A 25,513-nucleotide genomic window follows, 5' to 3' on the forward strand; every position below is an offset into this window, starting at 1 on the left:
AAAATTTGTTTACTTTTTCTCGTAGTTGATAGCGCACAAAAACTATTATGCAGAGTAAATGGAACATCAGGGCAGAGGCCACACCTTTTCACTTTCAGTATCCAGAGCTGATGTAGCTTCGTCCAACAGTAGGATTTGAGGTTGTCTGATAAGGGCTCGGGCAATAGCAATCCTCTGTTTTTGACCTCCTGAGAGCTGAGTTCCCTTATCTCCCACTCTTGTTTCATATTTCTGCAAGTTAACCATTAGTAAAGTTAATCAAGTCCTAACCCCCCAAACTGATTCATGGTATACCGAATAAACTTGTACTTTCCAACATTTGACAGTTCTGCTTAACAGGAAAAAAATATTTGGAAACAGAAGTTTACATAACAGCTACTTGGTGATCCATTTAATTTTTCCCCCCACTTAATCACCATCAAACTAGAAGAAAGTTCTTTAGTTCTCACTAGTGTTCTGCAACAGAAATTTGAGCAATAAATTCTTGAGTTCCTACCATTCTCATAATGCCAACTGATCTGATGTCTTTGCAGTCTTTAAAGGTTAAATATAAATATTTGAGTTTTAACTTTAAGGTTAAATATTCATATGGAACCTAGTGTATTCTCTTTTCAACTCATTCATTCACTTAAATATTTATGGAATACCTGTTATACCAACAACTGTGAGAACTATAAAAATGGAGGCAGCTTTTTTTGTTGTTACCCTGAAGGAATTTATAATGTGAAGAGATCAGCCACCTATACAGCACTCTATTTAAGGTCAAATAGGTGCCAAATGAGTAATATATTCAACATGGTATGAAAGATCAGAAGCAGCAAATAGCAACTATGGAGAGAAAGCAGGAGAACAAGCAAGAGATACATGAAGGAAAGAAACCTTTGTGCATGAAGGAAAGAAGTTGGAAAGCTGCATCTTGAGAAAGAACATTCTAGGCTGGGGGGAAAAAAAGCAGAAGGAATAAAGGGCCAAAAAAGTACTGTAGGGCTTAGGCAGTAATGTGAATTTCCTCAAGCCCAATGTCAGTAAAAAGCTGAAGCTTTAGCTTTTCTGCTAATCAAATTCTATATGACGGTCCATGACTAGGTGTTAAGGGTGAGTAAGGTTAACCAACATGGAGGGTTTGACAGTGTATGACTGTGATTGTTAGTTACAGCAGAAGACAAAAGGTAAAAATATTTATTTCAGCTTAATTCAGTGGAACCTGAGATGCTAGCTGAGACACAAGATTAATGATCCCTGCCATCACTTTCGAGTTTCAAATAATCTTTGCAGGACAACTCACCTTTACCAATTACTGGAGAAAATTGTTCCACTGAACTTTTTCTCATTTTTAAATCCATAGTGACTTAAATGCACTTTGGCTACAGATGCAGTAGCTACAATAAGCTCACAAGGGAGAGTTGGGGACCATGCAAATAAGAGAATAATGCCCTCTCCAAATGAATAAATTGAAACATTAAAGAAAAACTTTATCCGAAAATATATAACTTAAAAAAAAAATGGAGAAATTCTTCAAGACCTGGGGCTAGGGAAATAGCCCTGTTTGATACCAAGTGCACAATGTGTATAAAGAAAACGTGTTAACTGGACCTTATCAAAATTAAACACTTGGCTCTGCATAGGACCCACCCTGTTAAAGGATGAAAAAATAAGCTATCGATTGGCTCAAAATATTTGTAAACTATGTATTTGACAAAGGACTAATAACTAAAATATGTAAGTTTATGTCAGAACTCAACATTTTTTTCAAATTAGAAAATAAGTAAAAAAACAAGTTATTTCACCAAAAAGGAAATACAGTCTGTATTTCCAAGTAAGTATGTAAAAAGATGTTCAACATTTCTCATTAGGAAACCCACCACAATGAGTTATTACTACACACCTATCAGAATTACAACAGCAAATGCTGGCAAAGATGCAGAGAAGCTGTAATTCACACCTGCCGGTAGGAACACAAGATGGTACACTCTGGGAAACAGTTAAGCAGTTTGTTAGAAAACTGAACACACAAATACCATATGGTCCAGCAACTGCACTTGTGGGCATGTATCTGAGATATAAAAACTCCAGTTCACGCTAAAACCTGTACAGTAATACTTAGGAGATTTTAATAGCCAAAACCTAGACACAACCTAGATAGGCTTCAACAGGTGAATGGCTCAACGAGCTGGTATATCCGTACCATGCAATCTTACTCGTCCTACTAATCAGGATGGCATGGCACTAAAGAGAGAAAAAGGCATGAACTATAGAGAACAAGAACTTGCGGGGATTATGCTGCGTGGAAAAAGTTCATCTTAATAGTCTATGCATGCTTATATAGCATTCTTAGAGTAGAAAATTAGAGAAATGGAAAACTTAGTGGTTGGCCAAAGGTTGGGTGGAGTGAGGAGAAAAGGGAGAGGTGCCTGACTGTAACGGGGCAACATGAGGGATGCTTGGGGAGGCGTCTGCACGTGCAGTAACAGTGCAGAGAACTAAACTCAGAAGCAAATGACGACTAAAACTAGAGGATCTAAGATGAGCACGTTCTATCAGTGAATATCCTGGTTGTGATACTGTATTACAGTTTGGCAAGATGGCACTGGAGGCAGCTAGGTAAAGGGTACATAAAATCTCTGTTCCTTACAACCACATGTCCATGTTTACCTCAAAAATCATTAAAAATATAAGTACCATAAGGGATAAATCAAACAGGACTGCAATCTGAATACAGCCCACAGCCACCAGTTTGCAACCTGAGAGACGGTGTTTGCAGCTAATGTCACCTCATTTGCCTCTCACTGCATTTATAAGATCTAGACATGATGACTAATATTCTCATTTGCCAGGAAGGAAACACGGTATGCAGTTCAGTGTGTTGTCCAAGGTCCCAGTGCTACTAAAGAGATAAATTCTCCTCTAAGATTTTGTTGGTGTGTAACTTTGTGTACTGCTTGGAGGATGAAAACCGTTTGCAGTTGACTGATTTCATCCTAAGAAGTGACGCATTAACTTACACGGGGTAAGGTCTCGATGAAAGGATGGATGTTGGCTGCTTTGGCTGCGTTCACAATTTCATCCTGTGACACCACCCGGCTGTTGTCTCCGTAGGCAATATTCTCAGCAATGCTGCAGTCAAACAGGACCGGCTCCTGGGACACAATTCCAAGGTGGGCTCTGAGCCACTGGATGTTAAGTTTCTTTGCCTCTTGACCATCTAAGAGCTGAAAACCAAAGTCCACAAACTATAAGACGGGCTTAAAAAGAAAAAAAAAAACCCAAATCATAAACTAATAGATTTACCATTTGGAGCATTGTTGCATGTGGGCATCATCAGTTTGTGAAGTAACAAGACTCCCAGCCTTTAAGTGCTCACATTGTTGGAGGCCAACAAAATGATTTTTATGGTGACTAGGCCATCCTTTCTTGTATCTCACCAGCAAAATGGTAGCTTATTTGGCCTGGTCTTTCCAAATTCCTCTTTGTCCTTATCTGCCCTCCTCCAGGCCAGTGTTCCTTCTGCCTCTAGAAGTCTGCAATTAGGTGTCCTACTCATATCTGCTGTTCCTGGAATGACTCCAACCTTTCAACTTGACTTTACTCCCCTTTTCTGGGTGGACCAGTTAAAAAAGCTGGTAAGTATGTGGCCCCAGATTCCAAAAGTTGGATATCTCCTGTCCTACCTCTACCACTCTTTCCCTGAGAACTACCAGCCTTAAATTTCTCCCATTTCTCTTTCTGATGGCACTGAGGACAAGAGTTCAATACTACATAAAACAAGTTCAAAGGACACTGTCTTTGGGAATATGGTTTTGGTGGTGGTGATTTTTTTTAAGCAGGAGGCGCAGTGCTTCTAGAGAAGTCTTGTGATATATTAGCTGAGAATGCAGTAACCTTCTGGGTGAGGGAATAGAAACAAGTACATTTAGTCTTGACCTCTCCATAAATAAAGATATTCCCACCAGAGTATTAGTACAGCATACCTACACAGTGTAGTCAAGCTATTGTTACCCTATTGTTCCCATCTCCTCATCTAGGGGTGCCAGTTTGAGGTTTATAGAATGTGGTCATCACACCAAATAGGATTATAGGCCTTTATTTGCCCCATTTCTTTCCATTACAAGAATACTGGTTTATCAGCCACTTGAAGTAAAGCCTTAAATCAGGTTACAAACTTAAGAAAGTGTGCTCACCACTGTTCCGGCCATTGGGTCATAGAACCGCTCAAGGAGCTGGACCACCGTGCTCTTCCCGCAGCCACTGCTGCCCACGAGGGCCAGCGTCTGGCCCTTTTTCACCTCCAGGCTCAGCCCCTGAAGCACTGGGGTATCTGGTCGAGTGGGATAGTTGAACAGGACTTTATTAAATGTCACATTTCCTTCCAACTTATCCTAAAAACAAAATAAAACAACACCAAAGTTTAATGTTGCTATTATAATTGGTCTGATAATTATTACAAGTCTTTCACAGCAACTTTAGCAAAGATAAAGTAGAAAGACATAAAATTCATATTCAGTTTAAGTGTTGGCACTGGTTATTACTGAATGCAAGTTGTTGTTACATAAAATGAAGATAGGAGAATGCGGTAAAAGTTAGAGTCACATTAGAAAAACTTGTTCTCTAAACTCAATTTCTGGTTCATCTAGATAACTATTTAGCTTTCCCAGATGAGGATTCTGAGGCTAGAGCCAAGCCAGTGGCCAAAGGCTCAAAGGCTTGGGCGTTCAGTGCAGTGTCTGAGTGAGGTGTCGGTGGACAGCCCTGGCCTCCAACCCTGGCACTTTTTTTTTTTTTTTTTTTTTTTTTACTTTTTGTGAGAGAGAGAGAGAGGAGGGGCAGAGAGAGGGGTGGGGACAGAGACTCCCAAGAGGGTTTTACACTGACAGCAAGAGAGACCAATGTGGGGCTGAAACTCATGAACACTGAGATCAATGACCTGAGCTGAAATCAAGAATCAAGACACTTAACTGAGCCACCCAGGGTACCCCCTGGCCACCTCTTTATCTCATTCATGGGGCATGGCCATTTTCTCAGCAGGTGACATCCATCATAAAGTCCCAGAAAAACTAACTCCTCATTTCTTTCCCCACACTGCTCGTTCGTTGTGCATTATAATGTACAGCAGCTCATGTCCTACAACGAACATTCAGATCTAAATTTGAATTAACTTTGGAGACAGTATAGCATTATTACTCTTAATGTGAATGAAGGAGCCTTCTTACCAATTTAACACTGTCATTACAAAATGTGATTAAAGCCCAATTGCTATTTTTAATATTTTTTAAAGATTGTAGTTTTTAAGTTATCTCTCTACCCAACATGGGGCCTGAACTCACAATCCTGAGATAAAGAGTTGTATGCTATATCCACTGAGCCAGCCAGGCACCCCAGCACAATTGCTATTTGCATTTACCCATAGAATTACATGCATAGACCTTCATGCAGAAATAACAGTTTTCATGGGAATTACTCAGTTCTTGTATATCTGGAGTATTTTAATTTTTTTTAAAATTTCATTATTATGACTTTTCATTCAATACAGGAGGTTTTAGCTTTTCAAGATTAAAAAAAATTTTTTTTTAAGTAAGCTCTATGCCCAACATGGGGCTTGAACTCACCACCTCAAGATCAAGAGCCGCATGCTCCACTCACTGAGCCCAGGCTCCTCTTTCCTTACTTTCAGTGTACTCTATTTCAGAATCCTTGAAACCTCTTATGAAATGTTAAACTGTTAAGGATGCAGTCCAAATATTAGCCCTGTAAATATCCCAGAGTAAGCTAAAACAGGCTGATAGAATCATTACAAACGTATCCTGCGGTTATAATCTAGCAGACACCAAGCCTTTCGGAAAAATTAAGCAAGCATTCATCAGGCAACGGAGAACTCACAGGCCTCAGGCCCTCTTTACTGTAGCTGTCAATCAGAGGTTGCCTTTCAAGCAGCATGAATAAGTGGGCTGCAGACAGCTTGGATTTTGCATAGTCCGGAGCAAAGGAGCTAGCGTGTCCTAGAGCTACCGCACCAAACACAATCGCTGTAAAAACCCTAGAAGGAAGGAGAGGAATGAAAACCTTAGTTTCTATAATTAGCTCTGTGATATTTCGAAGTCCAAAGACATACTGCTTACTAGTATTGATTTTCTTTACTCCCTTGGGTACCCCTTCACTGATCCCTGCCTCCCCCCGACCCCACCACAAGACCACTACACACATTTCCATGAAATTCCACTAACAAAGGACATCTAGAGGAGAAGCAAAAATTGATGTAACTTGCCATGGTTTTTCTTTTACAGGAAGTGGCTTATAACTGAATCTGACTGTCACCTCAAGTACTTTTAGTGACTAGTTATACCCTTTTTAGACCTGAGGGAACGGAATGAAGTACATACAGAGTGCTGGGGGGGGGGGGGCGGTTAGGAGGGTGTGGGGGGTTGGAGGGTGGCTGGGGGGGGTTTGGGGGCAGGTGTGATCAGCCTCCAACAAGAAAGGATGTTTCCTATTGAATTGCTGGCCCTGACTTCCAGTTGGTAGTTTCTTCTAGGCTCCCAAACAGTATTAATCACTGTAGTTAAAGAAATGTTGTTAGGGAAAATAAGTTCTTTTACTAGAACTAGGTTTTCTCTTACAATTCAGCTAACTATTGGCACTACCCTCAGAAAAACAACTGCCCTAAAGTTCTATTTTCCAATGATCTTCTCTTTGTAGAATGATAATACATTATAGTATCTTTTAGGAAGGGCTAAAGATTCTGAGATCTGTATCTCCACAAAACTATTTACTTCTGACATCAGAGCTTCCCTAGAAAAAGGGGAGGGGAGGAAAATTTTTATCTAGCAATACTTAAAAAATTTTTTAAAAACCTTCATGTCCCAAACTTCTAAATCTAAGGTATCAAAATATGTTTTAAGTACACCAGGGGGCAGGAATGGTGGGTGTAATAAGGCTTTCCCTTAAATACTGGGTAAGTTTGGTTACCAAAAACTAAATTTTAAAATAGTAATGAATCAGCATGTTGCTGCCTAGCTTTCTGATATAGCCTATAAATTAGCTTTAGCATTGAAGATTAAAAAGTTGTCTTCCAATTATCCAGAATTTAATTTATTAATGGTAGTGATGAAGTTTTGGGGAGATGGTGGGCTGGTCCAGAGCCAACGACCAAGAAAGAAATCTTGAAGATGTCTTTGGTACAAAAAGGTGATTTTAATAAAGCATGGGGACACGACCCATGTAGGGGGAAGAGCTGTATGGTATGGGGGTCTTGACGGGTAAATCATTATATACCCTCAGGTTGGGAAGGGGTCAGGGAGAGAGTAAGTCTCTAAGGAATTTTGGAAGCAAGGTTTCCAGGACCTTGAAGGGCTAGCTGTTGCTAGGAAAACGCCATTTTTTATCATTTAATAAAACCCCAGCCATGAGACCCTTCAAATGTATACTGGGGAGGGGGGGCATAAGCTTGGAGTATGATTGCCAGCATATATCCTGGGGCAATTGAGATAAAGGAAGTAGAATTACAGGATCCTTGAGGTTGGGATAATAAGCTAAGGTTCTCTTTTGCCCCTAACAAAGTGTCATAATCTAAGCAGCTCAGCTCCTGGAGGGAGGTCACTCTGCCAGTTTCAAGGACTGGTCAATGGGCTGAGGGCCGTAAGGGAATTTAATTTTTCTTTTGCTTTAGTTTCCCACACTACCACGGCAAGCACTTAAACCCTTTTCCTTTGTTCTTGGGTAGCCAGGAGTGTCCAAGGAGTATCACACAGATCCCACCTGGGGACTGGGGTGGGGGTGGGGGGTTGCTAGCTTGGGCTAGCCTGACTCATATTCCCTCATCAGTAGAAACAAAAAAGCAGGGCCAATTTTCTCAGTGATGCTCTTCTAGAAAATAAAAGTACTCTAAGTTGTAATTCCCAGAGCTGGATATTGCCATTTGTGCCCCTCCAACCACTTTCTGCTCTCCACCTCACCCCCACCCCCCCATCTTGTACCATCTCACTTCCTGCCTGAGAGGCTGACCTTCATGGATGGCATCAAAAGGTTTTTCTTGTCCTCTGGCTTTCGATGGGGTTTGGCCATGAAAGGCAACAGCAGGGGAAGGGAGGGCTGGAGGAGTGTGAGGCCAGGGTATTGGCTCTGTCTGGTTAGGTTCTTGTGTTGTTGGTGTCCCTCCATCAGGGACCACAGACGCCCCCCTATGCGGTGTTCTGAGATTCTTCCCCTCCTCTGGCCCTTTAGGCTGAGGCTCTCAGTGATTGGTTCCTAGCTGCAAACTGCTGGGGTGTTCACAGCTTTCCTGGGTAGTGCTTACCTTAACTCTTCTCACACCTTTATAAACAGACCCTTTAGCAAACTCTTAGTTACTGCTTTGAAGGCGCATCTGTTTCCTGCTGGGATCCTGAAAGCTATGAACATTATATATACCTTTTTTCATAGTTATTTTAATTTTGGATGAAAACGCTTTCCTTGTCTTGACCCTGTTCAGAAAAAAGGCTGCTCACTACTACTACTTTAAAATCAACCCATTAGAGCAGAAATACTCCCAGTGATCTTAAAAAGAATGGCTTCCCTTTGGCAAAACAAGAATGCAACCTAATTGAATGTATTTAGCATATTTTGAAAAGAGGAATGCATCCGTTAGGAAGACCACTGGTTAGCCTTGGAAACCGAGAAAAAAGGAGAGGCTACGAGGCAATGCTGGCAAGGTCATCCCAGGCCTAGTCAGGGGAACAAGGCTCTGCCAGATTTCAGTTAAGCATTCCCATCCCATTATCAATGCCATCTTTAGTTGCAGATCAACAGCAAGCTATTTAACCCTCTGTTTTGAGTCCATGGTAACCAGCGATTTTCTCATTACAATTTATTTCTGCCTACACTCCACAATAAGAAACCTTGCTCTCCTCTTGACTGGAGTTCTGTGTATTACAATTCTGGTATATGATCATTTTTAGGAGCTTGGTTCATTTTAGTTCAACTCGGATGTTTAAATTGTACTTGGAGTATTATCAAGATCAGATTTCTGTGGCAGATTCAACTCTCTGACCTCATTTTAGAGCACGTGTTTTTTTTTCTATTCCCAAACTTTACATAGACCTACTAAAACCTTTTTCTAAAACCTTTTTATAGAATTTTTTTTTTTTTTTTACTTTTTTTCCTTACATTTATTTATTTTTGAGACAGAGAGAGAGCATGAACGGGGGAGGGTCAGAGAGAGAGGGAGACACGGAATCTGAAACAGGCTCCAGGCTCTAAGCTGTCAGCACAGAGCCCGACGTGGGGCTTGAACTCACGGAGTGTGAGATCATGACCTGAGCCGAAGTCGGTCGCCCAACCGACTGAGCCACCCAGGCACCCCTAGAATAATCTATTTTTAAGTTTACTTACAGAATAACATCTCTGAAGCGCATGTGTCCGTTCACGATGAGATACGCACCAAATCGAAAACAACCGGCGTAGGAAAAATACATAAATGCTTGTGAAATACTAAAAGTAATTCCATAGACGTGTGCCTTCTGCACAGAATTCCTGAAAGGCAAGTTAGTATATTCATAACCCTCTCTTTGGCCTCTCTTAGCACTTTGTCATAGAAAGAGCAACAGCTTCTAAGGCTGGGTTTATATTCTGACTCCAGTTTTATTAGTTTGAGTGAGTGACAATCTCTCTGTGTATCATGTTTTCCAATTTGTATAATGGGAATAAACAGCATGATGCAGAATTCTTTTGAGGATTAAACAAATATAAATGTCTAGCAAAGCACCTCATTATTGGTTGTTCAAATGAGAGGTGCTGATATTATTAAATGTTAGTATCTAGTCAATCAGATATTCAACCCCTATGATATAAATATGACTGTTTTATCAAAAATGTGGAGGATGTCAAAGTTAGGACTAAAGTTGGAATGGTCTCAATGCAATTTCTTCATTACTATCTTGCCTTCTAATAATGACAAGGTATAGCCTCGTACGTCAAATTCACATTTCAGATTCAGACAAGTAGGGTCACTGAGGTTTATGCAGACACCCATCAGAAGCTCCTCCCTGAGCTAGATCCCACCAGCCCCAATACAATGTGTTTGACACCATTTCTAATTAGACCACATGCTATCCTTTATCAGCATAGCTACTTTATTGTATATACTTCAGTATTCTAAATCCTCCAAAAGAACAGTAATTTATTTTCTCCTAGATTAAAATAGGAAGGCATTTGGAAAGATGGGAAAATTCAAAATATTACTGATTTGGATATTTTAACTTATATCCTGTGAGCATGGTCAATATGTAAAATTGCTCAACAATTTACAATGCTATTCAATCTTTAAATTATAATCAGGGGCGCCTGGGTGGCGCAGTCGGTTAAGCGTCAGACTTCAGCCAGGTCATGATCTCGCGGTGAGTTCGAGCCCCGCGTCAGGCTCTGGGCTGATGGCTCAGAGCCTGGAGCCTGCTTCCGATTCTGTGTCTCCCTCTCTCTCTGCCCCTCCCCCGTTCATGCTCTCTCTCTGCCCCCAAAATAAATAAAAGTTGAAAAAAAAAATTAAAAAATAAATTATAATCAAATTGAAAATGAATTCTTCCTTAATTCCCTTGCAATTCAAATTAACCAGAAATCTTAGGTAATGGCACATACACGTATATGTCAAGCATCAAATGGAGAGAAAAATTACTTCATGAAGTGTACATAACTAAGGAGATAGAATGAGAATTTCAATTCTCCCATTTCAAATTTATAAGCGTTCGAACTATTGTTCTCGTCTACAAAGTTGTACTGTAAGTTGTTTTCATTTTTGTTAGTTTTCATTTATAAAACTAGGCCTTGCCTGGTTGGAAACCAGTTGCAAATAGTGCCACTGAGTTTCTTAAACTGCTCGAGTAAGAACTAGTGAGACAGGAGACGTGTGTTTTCAGAGTAGGTTGGGTCTGGTCCTCATCCAGAGAACAAATGGAATAGTCTAACCAAGTAAGTCTCATCTTTAGTTCAGTCTACACAGTTCCAAGAAAATAAAAGTTTGAGGAATTCCCTGAAATAATATTTATCCTTAAACGCCCACACTGGGTGTCTGAGTTGCCTACACTAAGGAACATTTGTTTGCACAGACCTCTGTGTCTTTTAGGTCTTGGAGAACACACCTATTTTTTCTACAAGAGATGTAAAAATCCAATCCTATAGCGCAATCAAAAAACTACTTATTTTCAGTGAGCTACTGAGAAAATATCATCCTTCCAGTTCTATTGTTGTTTGAGCACAATTTTTATTATCTTTTGGGAACAATAATAAAACCTCAGGAAAGCAGTAGTTTCTAAGCAACAATCACATATGCTCATTACCTGTAAGCTCCATACAATTTTTCAACATACATCGACTCAAATTTTCTTTCCTGGGTTAAGGACACAACTGTCCTAATATTTTCTATTGCTTCCGTTGCAATCTGTAACGTAGAACAGATCTTGATGAGAAGTGGGACTTTCATTTTTGGATAATGAAAAATATACACTTTAGGGCTCTGTCAAAAGAATCCTCAACATTTTGTTGACAGGTTTTTAATTTCTTCAGTTTTGACAGCAATGGCATAAGGTGTTCTTCAAGATGAACTCTGTGACAAAACTGGACATCTTAAAAGCAAATCTTGTAAGACTTGGTGGGCAAGTCTTCAGATGTCCAGGGAGACTGACAAGCTTAGAGCAAACATACTGGTCTCGACACCAGAAACCGGTTTTTATTTGCAGCCCTGCCAGCAGTTAGTTACTTGACTGGTTTTAGTCACAGCCTTTTGTGGCTTTGCTTTCTTTACAGGGTAGGGCCCTAAAAGAGAGGGTCCTAGCATTACGCTATGGAATTTATAAGGGCCCACTGAAGGGGCCGGTCATTTCCTCCATGCACATATCCCTAGAGAAACTGGTCACTCACAACTGGAACGAAGATCCCAATTGTAAACAACATAACTCTGCCTTAAGTCCCTGCTTAAACTAGGGACAGACACCAGATGGATAGGTTTACTAGACTTGGAGGCCACTGCTTGACCCAGGATGTCCTGTGGATTCAGAGATGAAGGTCTCCATGTGGGGAGCCACACTGGGTATGCGGAGGAAGCTGGTCTGAATATTCAGCAGGGGAGGAAGGGAACAAAGGTGTAAAGAGACTCAGACACCATGGAGCTTGTTGCTCTAACAGAGGACCTGGTGGCGATTTTACAGTAATATAATCCATCTGTATTCCCTGCACTTCCCTGTGTCTTTATCTCAAAACCCTTTTTACCCAAGCCAGTCAAAGCAGTTTTTTGACATTTATAGCCAAACCACCCTTGACTAATGTTAATGGTCTGTGACTTAGTTTAAAGCATAGTTCCAGGGACACCTGGGTGGCTTAGCCCGTTAAGGGTCTAAGGGTCTGACCTGGACTCAGGTTACAATCTCACGGTTCCTGAGTCTGAGTCCTCTATTGGGCTCTCTGCTGTCAGTGCAGAGCCTGCTTCAGATCCTCTGTCTCCCTCTCTGTCTGCCCTTCCTCCTCCTGCTCTCTCTCTCAAAAACAAAGAAACATTTAAAAACAAATAAAGCATAGTTCCACAGGTGGCTCATCTAAACTATTAACACAAAGAGCATAAGAGTTTATGTTTTTGTTTGATCAGATTTAAGATTTTTACATCAGTTCTCTGCAACCAGATGAAGGCAAGATATTCGATATTTTAGGCTGAATGACCTTTTATCTTTAATTAGAAATGAAAAATCTAATGGTAATGATAGCCAGACTAGAGAATACTTGCTTTGTGAGCTTTTGCTATGTGCCAGGTATTCCTTCACTTAACTGACAGGCTCCCACTTAGCCTCACACCAACCCTGTGAGATCAGTATTTTCCTGTTTTTGTAGATGTGGGAACTGAGGCACAGAGAAGTCACTAACTCGCTGAGGCTCCAGAGTTGAAAAGTAGGCAAGAATTCCGCGTCTGCATTCGTAACCTGTCATGCTTACTGCTTGCCCTGCTTTGTAATTTACACAAGGAGAAGCTAGTTGTTAATGACTTCACACTCACCTCTTGATTTTCTGGTCATGGGCTAGGCTTGGTTCAGCGGGGTTATAATTTCAGTCATTAGGCAGGGCCCTTGTCAGGAGGATTAAATGCAGCCTCTCCCCACCTCTTTACCAGCCAAAGAGTCAACATCCTCATTACCAAGCCCTTTTTGAGAAATGAAAATGGAAATGGATCCCAAATCCTGATGTACTTAACCATGATTAATCTATACCCAGGTTAGTAAGAGCTTTTATTTTTGTGGGGGGAAAAAAAACCAAAAACAACCCACAACCAAAAAACTGTGATGGGGGTGGGGGGCGGGGGTGTTCCAGGACCTTTTTTCTAACCCTCATTCTGTGTTAAGAGTTAACTAAGTAAACAAAATTGAATTATGACTCATTGCTAACATCTAAAATTTCTAGTTTCTGACATTATAAATATATATATATACACACACACAGCTGTTTTGTTTTTTGTTTTGTTTTGAGAGAGAGAGCTAGGGGCAGATGGAGAGGGAGAGGGAGAGAGAATCTTAAGCAGGCTCTATGTTTACTGCGGAGCTTGACACAGGGCTCAATCCCACAAACACGAGATCATTACCTGCATAGAAATCAAGAGTCTGATGCTCAACTGACAGAGCCCCCCCCAGGTGCCCCACTCACGCTATATTAAAAAAAAACCTTATTAGGTTTAAGTGGTTATTAAAAATAATTTCAGACTGGCCACCCCAGGTTATTCTCTGGTTCCTAGAATGAGAGTATTAGCTGGAAGAAAGAAGGGACATTATTGGATCAAATTTCTCAGTTCATTAAAGTATAAAGTGAGGACCAGAGAAGTTGGGGATCTTCTCCTGTATCATACACAGTGACTACCAAGACGGAGACTAATAATCCAAGAGGTTATCTTTCATTTGCCATAAGGTCATTTCTTTTTTTTTTTTTTTTAATTTTTTTTTTCAACGTTTATTTATTTTTTTGGGGACAGAGAGAGACAGAGCATGAACGGGGGAGGGGCAGAGAGAGAGGGAGACACAGAATCGGAAACAGGCTCCAGGCTCTGAGCCATCAGCCCAGAGCCTGACGCGGGGCTCGAACTCACGGACCGTGACATCATGACCTGGCTGAAGTCGGACGCTTAACCGACTGCGCCACCCAGGCGCCCCGCCATAAGGTCATTTCTAACTGCCCTCCTCCTGATACCTTTCAGTGTTCCTAGTCATTTTCAATAGAGTGAAAACTATTATCTTAACTAGATTCGAGATGTTTTCTTTCATGTAACTAGTCTAAGAAAACTTGACCTTCATTCTATCTACTGACAATTTTCCCTTCTGAAATGTGGAAGAAACAGGGTTCGGGGAAAAGGGAAATAAAAACTACAGAGTTTTTTCAGCAGTTAGTTGTGCCAAACACAAGTCCAGGAGGTGATGCCTTAAAATATACACAGCCAGCAGCCAAGAGAATCTTCAAGCACTTTGAACACCCAGGCTTCTCAAGTCTCAGAACTATAAAATGTCCTAGTGGCTCCAGGAGAGGATGTGGGCTGAAGACAAGAATGAAGCATTCTGAAGGAGACCCAGGGGTGATGTCAACATGACACTGAGCTACAGCTGATGTGGGTTAAGAGACAAACAGAAATGGTTTCCTTGGACATTAGTAGGTTAGTGCAAACATGCTTGCATGGAATTTTAATCTCATACCTTAAGTGACATACATCTGGAACAAGTCACTGACCCTCTGAATACTTTCTTCCCTGTAACATGGCCATACTATTTACCCCCCTCGCATAACCAGAGTGAAAGCCAGTCGCAGTAACATGGTTGAAAGGGCTGTGTAAAGTGTGGTGCTATAGAAACTAGATCACAATTTCTACTTATTATCTGTTTCCCCTCCTCATCTTTCAAGAGGATAATATTGACATAAATAAAAATATTCCTGGCTATAATCTATATTTAAATATTTAAAAGCATATACATGTGAGTAAAATGTTTAGATGTAGATTTAGATACATTTCAATACATAGGGACCACATACTAAAGGGCTTTGAAATTAGACCAGAACTTGAATCCCAGCCAACGCCTTTATCTAGTTTCTCAAGTTCCTCATTTATAAAATCGGGATAACGTTAGTGCCTGCTTCATAGAATTACTCTAAGAATGTGATGAGTTGGTGCATAAACACAGTAATTGGTACATAGCAAGGGCCAAAGTAAATATTTGCCCAATTGCCAGGATAGTTGGAAGCACAAATCAAAGCATTACTGCCATCTGGTGGCTACCCACCTTAATTATAGAAATCATAGCCAAGAAGAAAAGACTGCTCCCCTATGCACCAGCAAATTACTAACTTAAACAATTCACTTACGCTCTCTGCCCTAAGGACTCCTCCTGTGTAAAATAGGGGTGATATTTATTTCGACAATGGCATCAGGTTATGAAGTAAAAGGCAAAACAGACTTCAGATATTCAGAAATTCTTTATAAGAACCACATATAAAGTGCTTTTCTACAGGCTAAGACCCTTATATTAATGATCCCATTGTCAGATTATAGGCATTATTACAGATAAACTATTTCATACAGTGTTGACAGTTATTCACTTGTATCAAGCATATTTAATTATCAAAACATGCATGTTGAAATAACTCAAATAAAATACATGTCTAAAAACAATATTTACACTAACTGAAGCCTTATTTGACCCACCTTTCCAGCAGTTTCCAGTTCTTTTTTATCTCTTTTGGCATTTCCGGTCAACATTTTCATTTCAACGATTCCTGATAAAGCAATACATGTCTAAAAACAATACTTACACTAACTGAAGCCTTATTTGACCCACCTTTCCAGCAGTTTCCAGTTCTTTTTTATCTCTTTTGGCATTTCCAGCCAACATTTTCATTTCAACGATTCCTGATAAAGCAATAATTGGAACAACTGATAATAGCAAAAGGGTCAATTGCCAACCGTAGATAAACGATATGATGATACCAGTTCCAAGGTTAGCTGCATTCTGTGCGATTAAAGCCAGCCTGGTCCCTGTGGCCTGGAAGAGCAAAAGAAAAGAGGGAGCTGTGTTTTAAGCTGCAAATCCCTCAGGCTTCCAGTTCAGAATGAGGAGAGGGTTGTGGGTCTGGCTTACATTTGCCCCCTTTCATTGCAATAAATCCACAACACCTGTGCCTAACTCATGAGGCTCTGCAGTTCTTTTTTTTGCTCATGCCCCTCAATTCTCATTCCTGTCCTTCCCACCTGGATTCAGCCTTACAGAACCAGGCCATCAGCTGCTCCGCCCTGGGGATAGGATGTGGGGCATAGGCACTCTTGCACAAAAGCAACATTTAGAGAGAAAACCCCAGCGTACTCTGGTCATTTGGAGAACCCTTTGCTGCAAATGTGTAAGAGGGGAATTTATATACCTCAAGAAAGCATCTGTTACGAAGTGTACGTGTCCTAACAGACTACCCACCAGAAAGCATACATCGAGATGAATTACTGTGTGTAGGCTCAGAAAAGGAGGGCTGGTGTTCGGGACATGGCAGGTGGCTCTCCCACTGCTTCTGCATTGTGTAGGAGCAGGAAGCTTCAAAGAAAAACCCTCAGCTCCAAGGGTAGGGACCTACGCCAAGGAGATGAGGCCGTCCCCACAGACAGTTATCGCTAAGGGTTGGGCAGATAACCCAAATTAGCCTTAATTATATTTAAGAGAAGGTGGTTGTTTGGTGGCTGAGGTACAGGTGGGCGCTCTCTCACTGGACCCTCCTGTTTGTCGCTGGCAACCATCTTACCACCACGAGGAAAGGAGCGTTAGGATAAAGCCATCTTGGAGGACTGAAAGCCACTCAGAGTCACAAACACAGAGCCACACACAAAACCACACACATAGAGGGCACACACACACAGAACATATAACACACAGAGGGCACACGCACACACAGAACTACACACACATACACACAGAGGGCACACGTGTCCTTCATGACGGCTTTGAGTCAATGGATCAATCAACCCTGAAGTCCAACTTTCCTCTTTATTGTTTAGGTTTGAGTTTTCTGTTATTTCCAGCTGAAAGCAGCATCACTGATGCAGCTATGCCACATTTTTATTCAAAACCACATTAAAGAAAAAGAGTAGAATGCAGTCTACATACTCCTTGGACCTGGGAGGCATCAGTTGCAAGTCTTGTAGAAAGGGCACCGGTACTGTTTTTATGATCATCAAACCAGCTCATGTCCTGTGGCACAAAGCACACCTTTAAATTAGTTCCAAATTAAAACGAGTCAAGAAAAGTAGATGAAACCTCCAAAACCTTCAATGCTGGAAATACCCATACCTAATGTGGCCCTGGAGTCAGGGGAGAGTGGACATGCAGTGCGGAGCTGCGGTCCCTGACAGGAACACGCACCCTTGGGGTCCATTAGGACCCCTGCTCCAGGCTGCCCTGCTGTGGCCGGGAGAGCACAGCTGATCTGGGGGCCGGGAGTGGGGTAGGGCTTCTCTAGCTGCAGCTGTGCTCCCCGTCAGCTGCACCTGAAGGGGTGGGCACAGGTGGGCACATTTCACCACCCCATCCTTACCCCATGCACTGCAGACACCTCCTCCCTGCTGAGGTGATGTACTGCATAGACGGGATGGAGTGGTGCTCAACACAGCTCCTGTAACTCCTAAACAGGAGAAAATCAGCCCTGCTTCCTCACCATGTTTTGTTTGGTTTGGTTTCTTTAACCAAAAATTGAAAAAGTGTACGTTAGATAAGATTTTAACCGCAGCCTACACTCATCCATAGCATGTGAGTTTCACAGCAAATCATCTTCCCCACATATCAACACTGAAAAGATACTGCAAAAAACATTTCTCAACTCAGACCTGCTCTAAATAGGATACCTGCTATGGGCTTTTTTGTGAGCACGGATATAATCACTTCCTGTCAAGTGCATGGATAATATTCTGGCCCTCTCTCTTAAGCCTCCTCCATAAAAACAGAGAATTCATATAAGCACATTTCCCCATATGTCCTGCACTAAGACTGTGGACTTCTCAAGAGGGCACATAATGCATTTTATAGTCCCGGGTAATAGCACAGGGGCTCATAGTTGGTAATGACTGAGTGAATCAACACGTGAATTAATATGAAAACAGAGCTCAAGACAAAACCGAAACTCAGTTACCAACATTTGGGAAAATGTATAGTTAGCACAGTCAGTTGTGGCACATGAATCCTACTAACCACCTTCTCCTTTGTTTCAAGATATCTTGGGGTCTCAGATGCCTAGCTTGGGCCTGCATAGAATCCAGAGAAGAGATACAGGTCCTTAAAAATGACAGTATCCATATGGATAGAGACAGTTACAAAATAAGCTCAAAAAGCTACCTAAATTAAGCATCCTCCCATGAAATTCCTGAAAAGTCTTTGGATATTGAAAGACCAGGACAAATGGTAGGGCCCTGCCCAGTCCCTGCAAGAAAGCATGGATGGGGTAGGTGGGCATGGTCATGAACTACACACACCCAAACGACAGAAAGAGGCTGTGAATTTAAGAAATCTGAGCAGAAGGCATTCTCCAGTGTACACACCTACCTGTCTTAGCATTGCTTTAAAAGCCATTAACCGAAGCCTTGTGGTGAGGATCTCACCAGCTTTCCCCAAAGTGAAGCCCTGGTTAAAAAAAAAAAAAAAAAAAGCTGTTGTCCCTTTTGATGATCGGTAGTATTTGACCCAAGTGGGTATACTCATATTAGTTTTTACGTTACACATACATTAGTCCACTATTCAGGTAACAAAAGTCTATGACCAAATACTAATTCCAAGTCCGAATTTCAAATTCATGTACTTGCCCAATCATTAGCATACAAAAGAATCCTGACACCAAAAACCTTACAAATGTCCAGTTATGGCTTCTGAAACATTCTTTAAAAAAAATTTTTTTAATAATTTATTTTTGAAAGAGAGAAAGCACGCAAGCACGTGAGCAGGGGAGTTGCAGAGAGGGAGAGATAGAGAATCCCAAGCAGGTTCCGCACTGTCAGTATGGAGTCCGACATGGGACTAGAACCCATAAACTGTGAGATCGTGGCCTGAGCTGGAATCAATAGTCAGATGCTTAACCAACTGAGCCACGCAGACACCCCTGGCTTCTGTAACATTCTAAACGTATTTCCTTTCCCCAACCTTCAAGGGCATCTCAGTAAGCACAGTATCGTATAGAATTACAACTTTTGGCATGTTCCTGATACTTTAAACTGCCGGAAGCACAAGTAACAAAACTCCATGCAGGAACACATTCTGTCTTGTGTAGTGTAGAGGGAAGGAGGAGGTCTGTACTATCAAGTTCCACACGAGTTTGCTGGTTCTCTGTCACAGCTCCACCTGTTCTCAGATTGGGGGAACAATTAGGCTATTCTTCCTCCTCAAGCGGCCTCGCCAGAAAATTCCTCTCTCAATTATGCCATGTTCAAATGGAAGAGCAGCACAGATGTCCACCGCTGGGCTGGGTGAGACCTCCAGGCACACAGAGCTTTGGTGTAGGTGTGCAGAGAATGCTCTGGGAGGAACCATCAGGAGTCTTTATTAAGCCAGGAGAGTAGGTGATCAGTACCTGGGGATGAGTCTGCCCCAGGAGTCCAAGCCCGGGCTACTGCGGTCTCCTCCTTCCTCGGCCGGCACAGCGCTCAAGGCCAATGTGGGCACTGCAGTTCTATTCGTCATCCCACTGTTCCCACAGTATATAAAATACATTTCTAAAACTATCCCCACTCCCTAACACACCAGGGCCTGGGATGGATTGCATCACTGCGTTGCTACCAGTAAGGCAATGATTTCCAAATAAAAAGCTTGGCTTACTTTTACCATTGGCTCAACAATGACAGAAGACAAGCATAGTGGACAAGACTAGGAAACCTCATTTTGCTGACTTACTGGATTGTATTGGAAAGGCCTGTGTGGTGCTGAGTTACAGAGACAAAAGAAATTTAGTAAATCTAGGTAGAAAAGTACAAACAGAACAGGCTTTTTAGTTCATTTTGCCCAGGTTTACAATATATAAATGCAGTATTATAGATGTTCTTACACAGAGTTCATCTGTTAAGGAGGAAAAGATCAGAGAAGTTGCTTGAAACGGTACCAAAAGTAATAGCAAAAAAGAGAATATACTGGTGTACTGATTTTTTTTCTAGTTTATAATGAGTTTAACTGGTACTTATGTTCTCTTATGAATTCAAGTCTCTTTTTTCCTTTGTAATGAATGTCTGCTGTGGGCAAACCTGGGACATAGTATAATTTAGAACATAGCAAAGTCTCTATTCCTTCTGCTCAGGACACTGCCCTCTGAAAGAGCTGCACAGACTATGTTTGCAATTCATTTCAATTTAAGATTCAAAAGTTCCATTAGGTTTTAATTGATAATTAATGTATATTAATAGATAATAAAACCTAATAGATTGTTTATATTCTCTAATAGAAGGTAGACTTACAAGAAGATGAAATCATAGGTACCTACCTGAAGGAAGAAAGTAAAAAAAGAAATAATTCCCAGACCTAAAAAAAGCAACGAGAACATGTTGCATTTCCACTGCTTTACTTCATCATCCCCTGGTCCAAAAACCTACAAAAGAACATTTAAAATGCCCACTTGGATTACATGATTCTCTTCACTCTTCCCATAATAATGGCTTCAGCATTACAGTTTAAAAACTGGGCTTTGAACATGTGAGGTTTTATTTTAAATTGTAAAATACATACAATAAAAACTTTGCCATCATAACCATTTTTAAGTGTACGATTCAGAGGCATAAGATACATTCACTGTGTCGTATCGTGCAACCTTCACCACTACCCATCTCCAGAACTTTTTCATCATCTCAGATTGCCACTCTGCACCCATGAAACAGGAACCTCACTGTACCCACTCCCCAGGCCCTTGGGGACCACGATGCTACTTCCCATCTCCCAGAACTTGAGGGTCACGTGGTAATTAACATGAGAAGAAACACTGCATCTGGATTGTGTGTGGTTGCACATTTTGGTGTTTGTTCCTCTTCCTCTGCACTGCTGTTCCCTCTGCCCCAACTGGTGCCTGCCTGGCCCCAGCCCTGCACCCCTGCCCCACAGGGGCTCTGCCTGCTCCTGACCAATTAACATCAAACAGCACCTCCACCTCCAGCCCCCTGCTGCCAGGCCCTGCCTTTAAAAGACTTGCTGTCCCCTGACACGCTACGTGTTTGTGTTTTGTTTGTGTGTTCTGTGTTTGTCCCAACAGAAAGTAACTTGTTTGAGGGCAGGGCTTGGTTTATTTTCTGCTTTATCTCTGGTGCCCAGGACACCATTTGGCATGTAGGAGAGGCCCCAAAGTAGAAATACAGTCTGCACAGCTCTTGAATTGCAAGAGAGCTAGGGATTGCTTTATTTTCTAATTTTAAAACATTTGAAGGGTTCTTTCTAATTTACTACTGTTTTGGCTTGTGCTCTTAATTGGAGACCAACGTCCCATGTCACAAGTACAATAAACTTATAACATGATGAAGAAGAATTTATCTTAACAAGAAAGTCTCTGCAATAATGTTAGGGGTTGACTAAGATTATACAATATAAATGGTGGGTGTAATGGAGCCTTAGATGTTTCTGATAACTTTCTCTAAATGTTCCCCAAGGAAGTTGGATTAGATACTATGAGTTTTCTTAGACTCTTCAGGCCAGGGAAGGATTGCTAAAACAATGATGTACTTGCTATTAGTTTTTGAATACTCACTCTGAGGCAGACACTCTTAAACACTCCCCTTATATTTATCTGTAGCATCTCTTTCCATCCTCAGCCAGCCTCTGAGGCAGGATTACTTTATACATGAAGGAACTGGGGACCGACAAGGGCAGCACCCAGCCCACGTATGCACAGCCGGGAAATGGCAAGGCCGGTCTGTGCCCAGCGCTTGGTCCCTGGGGGCTGGGACTTGAGCCTGTCCTTCACCTCCTCCCAGCCTTCCTGGAGCCTGCACCTGCTCTCCTCAATTGGGAAAGGGAGCACCGTCTTCACCTCAATGAAGAGCTAATTAAAAGCCTCTGTTAGTGATTTTATAACTTACATTTTCATTAGTATCATAACTTGGAATCGTTTGAAAGGCTACCTTTTCTTTTGTCTTGCGTCTTTCCTCAAAGGAGAATTAAAAACTTCAGCTTACTCCAAAATGGAGGCGGCTTTACTCCAAAATGGACCCAGTGGGGAGGTCGGCACAAAAACGGATTTTTATTTTTTATTAATTTTTTTTTTTCAAGCTTACTTATTTTGAGAGAGAGAAAGCATGCAAGCGGGGAAAGAGTAGAGAGAGAGAATTCCAAATAGGCTCTGCACCATCAACGTGTGGGGCTCGAACTCACAGACCATGAGATCATGACTTCAGCCAAAATACAGAGTTGGATACTTAACTGAGGCACCCAGGTGCCCCGAGAACGCATTTAATTCAAACTACTACATGATGGTTTCAAACTTACCGCTAGCATTTCTGAGAACATGATTGCAAATGCCGGCTGAAGGGCCCCATTGGCAAAGGCACATGCTATTCCCACCACGAAGTAGGGCCATTCTGTTTTATTCAGCTTCAAGATCTTCAGAAAAGACACTGGTGGCACATTTTCATCCTATAACACACACATACACACACACATCTATGTATCAGGACAAACTGGTCATAACACAACAGTTACCACCAGAGTTTGTAGACAAAGACACAGCATTGTCCTCAAAGAACTTCCAAAGTAGGTGCTGAGAATAACCAGTCCACACCAGTCTCCTAGAGAGTAAGACGGTCTGTTATAAAATGTTAACAGTGTCCACTGATTACATAAGGTAAGAGCTGTTCACTCAAGAAGCAGTCTTCATGATGTGACTAGCCCAGCAGAGGGAGAGGCAGGACCTGGGCACAAAATGCTCTAGAATCTTGTCCCAACTCAACACAGGGATGATGTTGGGGTTAAATGAGATAATACCCATGAAAAGATGGATAAATGTCCTTATAAATGTGAGATACCATTATGAACCTGGACCTGGTCTCCTCATCCCCAGAACCCTGTCCAGTGCTGCCTTTTTCCGTGACGTGTTCCTAACTCACAAAACCAATTATGTCCCTTTTCTTTTATCACTGTTCCTTGGCTTCTCCTATTTCAAAGCTTAGCTTATTTTGCATTTTTCCCCCATTTATTTATTTCCAAGCCTTGTTTTTTAATATGTTGGTTTTTTTTTTTAAGGTGAAGACTATGTCTTTATTTTTTTAATTTTTTTAACGTTTTTATTCATTTTTTGAGAGACAGAGAGACTGTGAGCAGGGAAGCAGCAGAGAGAGAGGGAGACAGAATCTGAAGCAGGCTCCAGACTGTGAGCTGTCCGCAAAGAGCACAGGGCTGGACTCGAACCCATGAACCATGAGATAATGACCTGGGCTGAAGTCTGCCACTTAATCAACTGAGCCACCCACCCGCAGACTATGTCTTCATATCCTTAGAAACTCTCCTAGTGCTTGGCCCATATCAGATTCTCAGCAAATGTCAAATTCAAGATCTGCTCAAACATGAAGGATTTAGGTCATATAAACTACTTTTGGAATCAGAATATTCTCCTGTAAAATTAAACTAGATAGAAAAGGTGCACATGGAATCCCATAGCCTATGGTCATTTAAATAGGTCATGTTTGGGACTCTATGTTTTGTTGTTTTAATGTTTATTTTTGAGAGAGAGAGAGAGAGAGAGAGATACAGAGTGCAAGTGGGGGAGGGCAGAGAGAGAGAGAGACAGAATCTGAAGCAGGCTCCAGGCTCTGAGCTGTCAGCACAGCGCCTTACGTGGGGCTTGAACCCATGGACCGTGAGATCATGACCTGAGCCAAAGTCGGATGCTTAACTGACTGAGCCACTGCAGAGCCCCATGTTTGGGTCTCTATGAAACACAGAACATAGGGGTAGGTTCTACTCAGCTTTCATTTTTCAAGCCACCTATTTTCTGTTTTATTTTACCCCCCCCCCCCCAATAGTTAGCATTATCTCTAAGACCTGGTCTCCAGGCTGATAAATGAGCCTTTACTCAGACTACTCTTCAACACAACACACACAAACAGGTGTCCCCAGGTCCCTCTCATCACACTTAATTCCTCCCTCTCCTTGGGCACACTGTCAAACCCTCTCTGATGGTACTTGTGACAATTTGTTGACTGTGGCATTTTCTGCCTTCCCCTCTTCTCTGTGCAATTCTTCAAGGGAAGTGCATTTCCCTTCAAGTGGTCCTCTGAAATACCAGACTGTAAAGACTTAGCAGCACAGCTCTTAAGATAAATGAGAAAAAACTGGAAACTTCCATAGCCAAAAGATGGGGGGTATTTATATTACTTCAGATAATGCAAATTCACAATGGTATGATTGTTACTCTCCTTTTCATAAATATACCAAGATTAAGACCTCTAAGGGAGCCCTTGTAATTTCTGCAGTAAGTAATGTTGTGGGCAGAGAAAAACAGATGCAACGAACTCTCAGTACGATTAGTTTCTTAAGGCTAAGACAAGAGTAAAAATAGGGGCGCCTGGGTGGCGCAGTCGGTTAAGCGTCCGACTTCAGCCAGGTCACGATCTCGCGGTCCGGGAGTTCGAGCCCCGCGTCAGGCTCTGGGCTGATGGCTCGGAGCCTGGAGCCTGTTTCCGATTCTGTGTCTCCCTCTCTCTCTGCCCCTCCCCCGTTCATGCTCTGTCTCTCTCTGTCCCAAAAATAAATAAAAACGTTGAAAAAAAAATTAAAAAAAAAAAGAGTAAAAATAAACTCAACCTTTATCAAGTAATGTGTTTTCAAACAATCTCTTGAAATAAGAAACTATGTTTTCTTGGAATGGATTTCCCCTCGATTACAAAAGTTTCTGTTGACTTGAATTAATGATATCACAGGTCTTCGGGTGAGAAGTGTTAAAGAACATACAATTTTTGCTATTTCTGAACATTCTCCCCTTCTTTTAGTAAGAGAATTCCAATCGAATTCAGAGTGGTAATAGCATACAGTAAAAAGATCCAATTTCTTACCCTCCCTTGTAGCTAGGTATGGCCGTGGGATGAAGTTACAGCCAATGATATAAATAAAAGCATTGTATGGAACTTGTGGAAAATCTCTGTTTTCCTCCTGCTGTTGGGAATAAAGATGTTACAGCTGGAGCTTCAGGGGCCCTTTTAGGTCACATGGGTGCAAGTCACAGGCAAGGACAGTGAAGATAAGGATGAAAGGAGCCTGAGTCCAAGGGAACTGTAGAGCCACGACCATGCTAGCCTTGGGTTTCTCACCACTAAGGCTTTTTTATGTCAAAGAAAAATGCAGAGTCTTACTTTATTTAAATGGATGTTATTCTGGCTTTTTCAGCCCAGGCCATGAGAGGTAATTGTCCCTTAACAGAATGCAAATATCGGAGCCTTTTACTTTAGACTAGCTTTATCTCTGGATCTCAAAGATGAATGGAGTATCTACTTTTAATTTTAACCATCAAAACACAGACTGTGTATCTGGATCTACCAGAAGTCCACTTTTAA

At 41.6% G+C, this 25,513-nt stretch overlaps 1 protein-coding gene across 11 annotated transcripts in view; it reads right to left on the minus strand.

Annotated features, from left to right (window-relative positions):
- ABCB4 (ATP binding cassette subfamily B member 4) overlaps positions 1–25,513 on the minus strand; it is a 74,783-nt gene that overhangs the window by 4,890 nt on the left and 44,380 nt on the right. For 7 of the 11 annotated variants that reach the window (XM_047840545.1, XM_047840499.1, XM_047840516.1 and 4 more), the window contains 11 exons: positions 22,455–22,601; positions 20,470–20,574; positions 18,552–18,629; positions 17,124–17,207; positions 15,816–16,019; positions 11,301–11,401; positions 9,361–9,501; positions 5,875–6,031; positions 4,179–4,376; positions 3,003–3,209; positions 85–231 (listed from right to left, as the gene is read on the minus strand). In XM_047840545.1, coding sequence (XP_047696501.1) covers positions 85–231; positions 3,003–3,209; positions 4,179–4,376; positions 5,875–6,031; positions 9,361–9,501; positions 11,301–11,401; positions 15,816–16,019; positions 17,124–17,207; positions 18,552–18,629; positions 20,470–20,574; positions 22,455–22,601 — 1,569 coding nt within the window. The other 4 variants (XM_047840526.1, XM_047840537.1, XM_047840562.1 and 1 more) reach the window with 4 other exon arrangements.

The sequence above is a fragment of the Prionailurus viverrinus genome, chromosome A2 (genome assembly GCF_022837055.1).
Source record: "Prionailurus viverrinus isolate Anna chromosome A2, UM_Priviv_1.0, whole genome shotgun sequence".
NCBI lineage: Eukaryota > Metazoa > Chordata > Mammalia > Carnivora > Felidae > Prionailurus > Prionailurus viverrinus.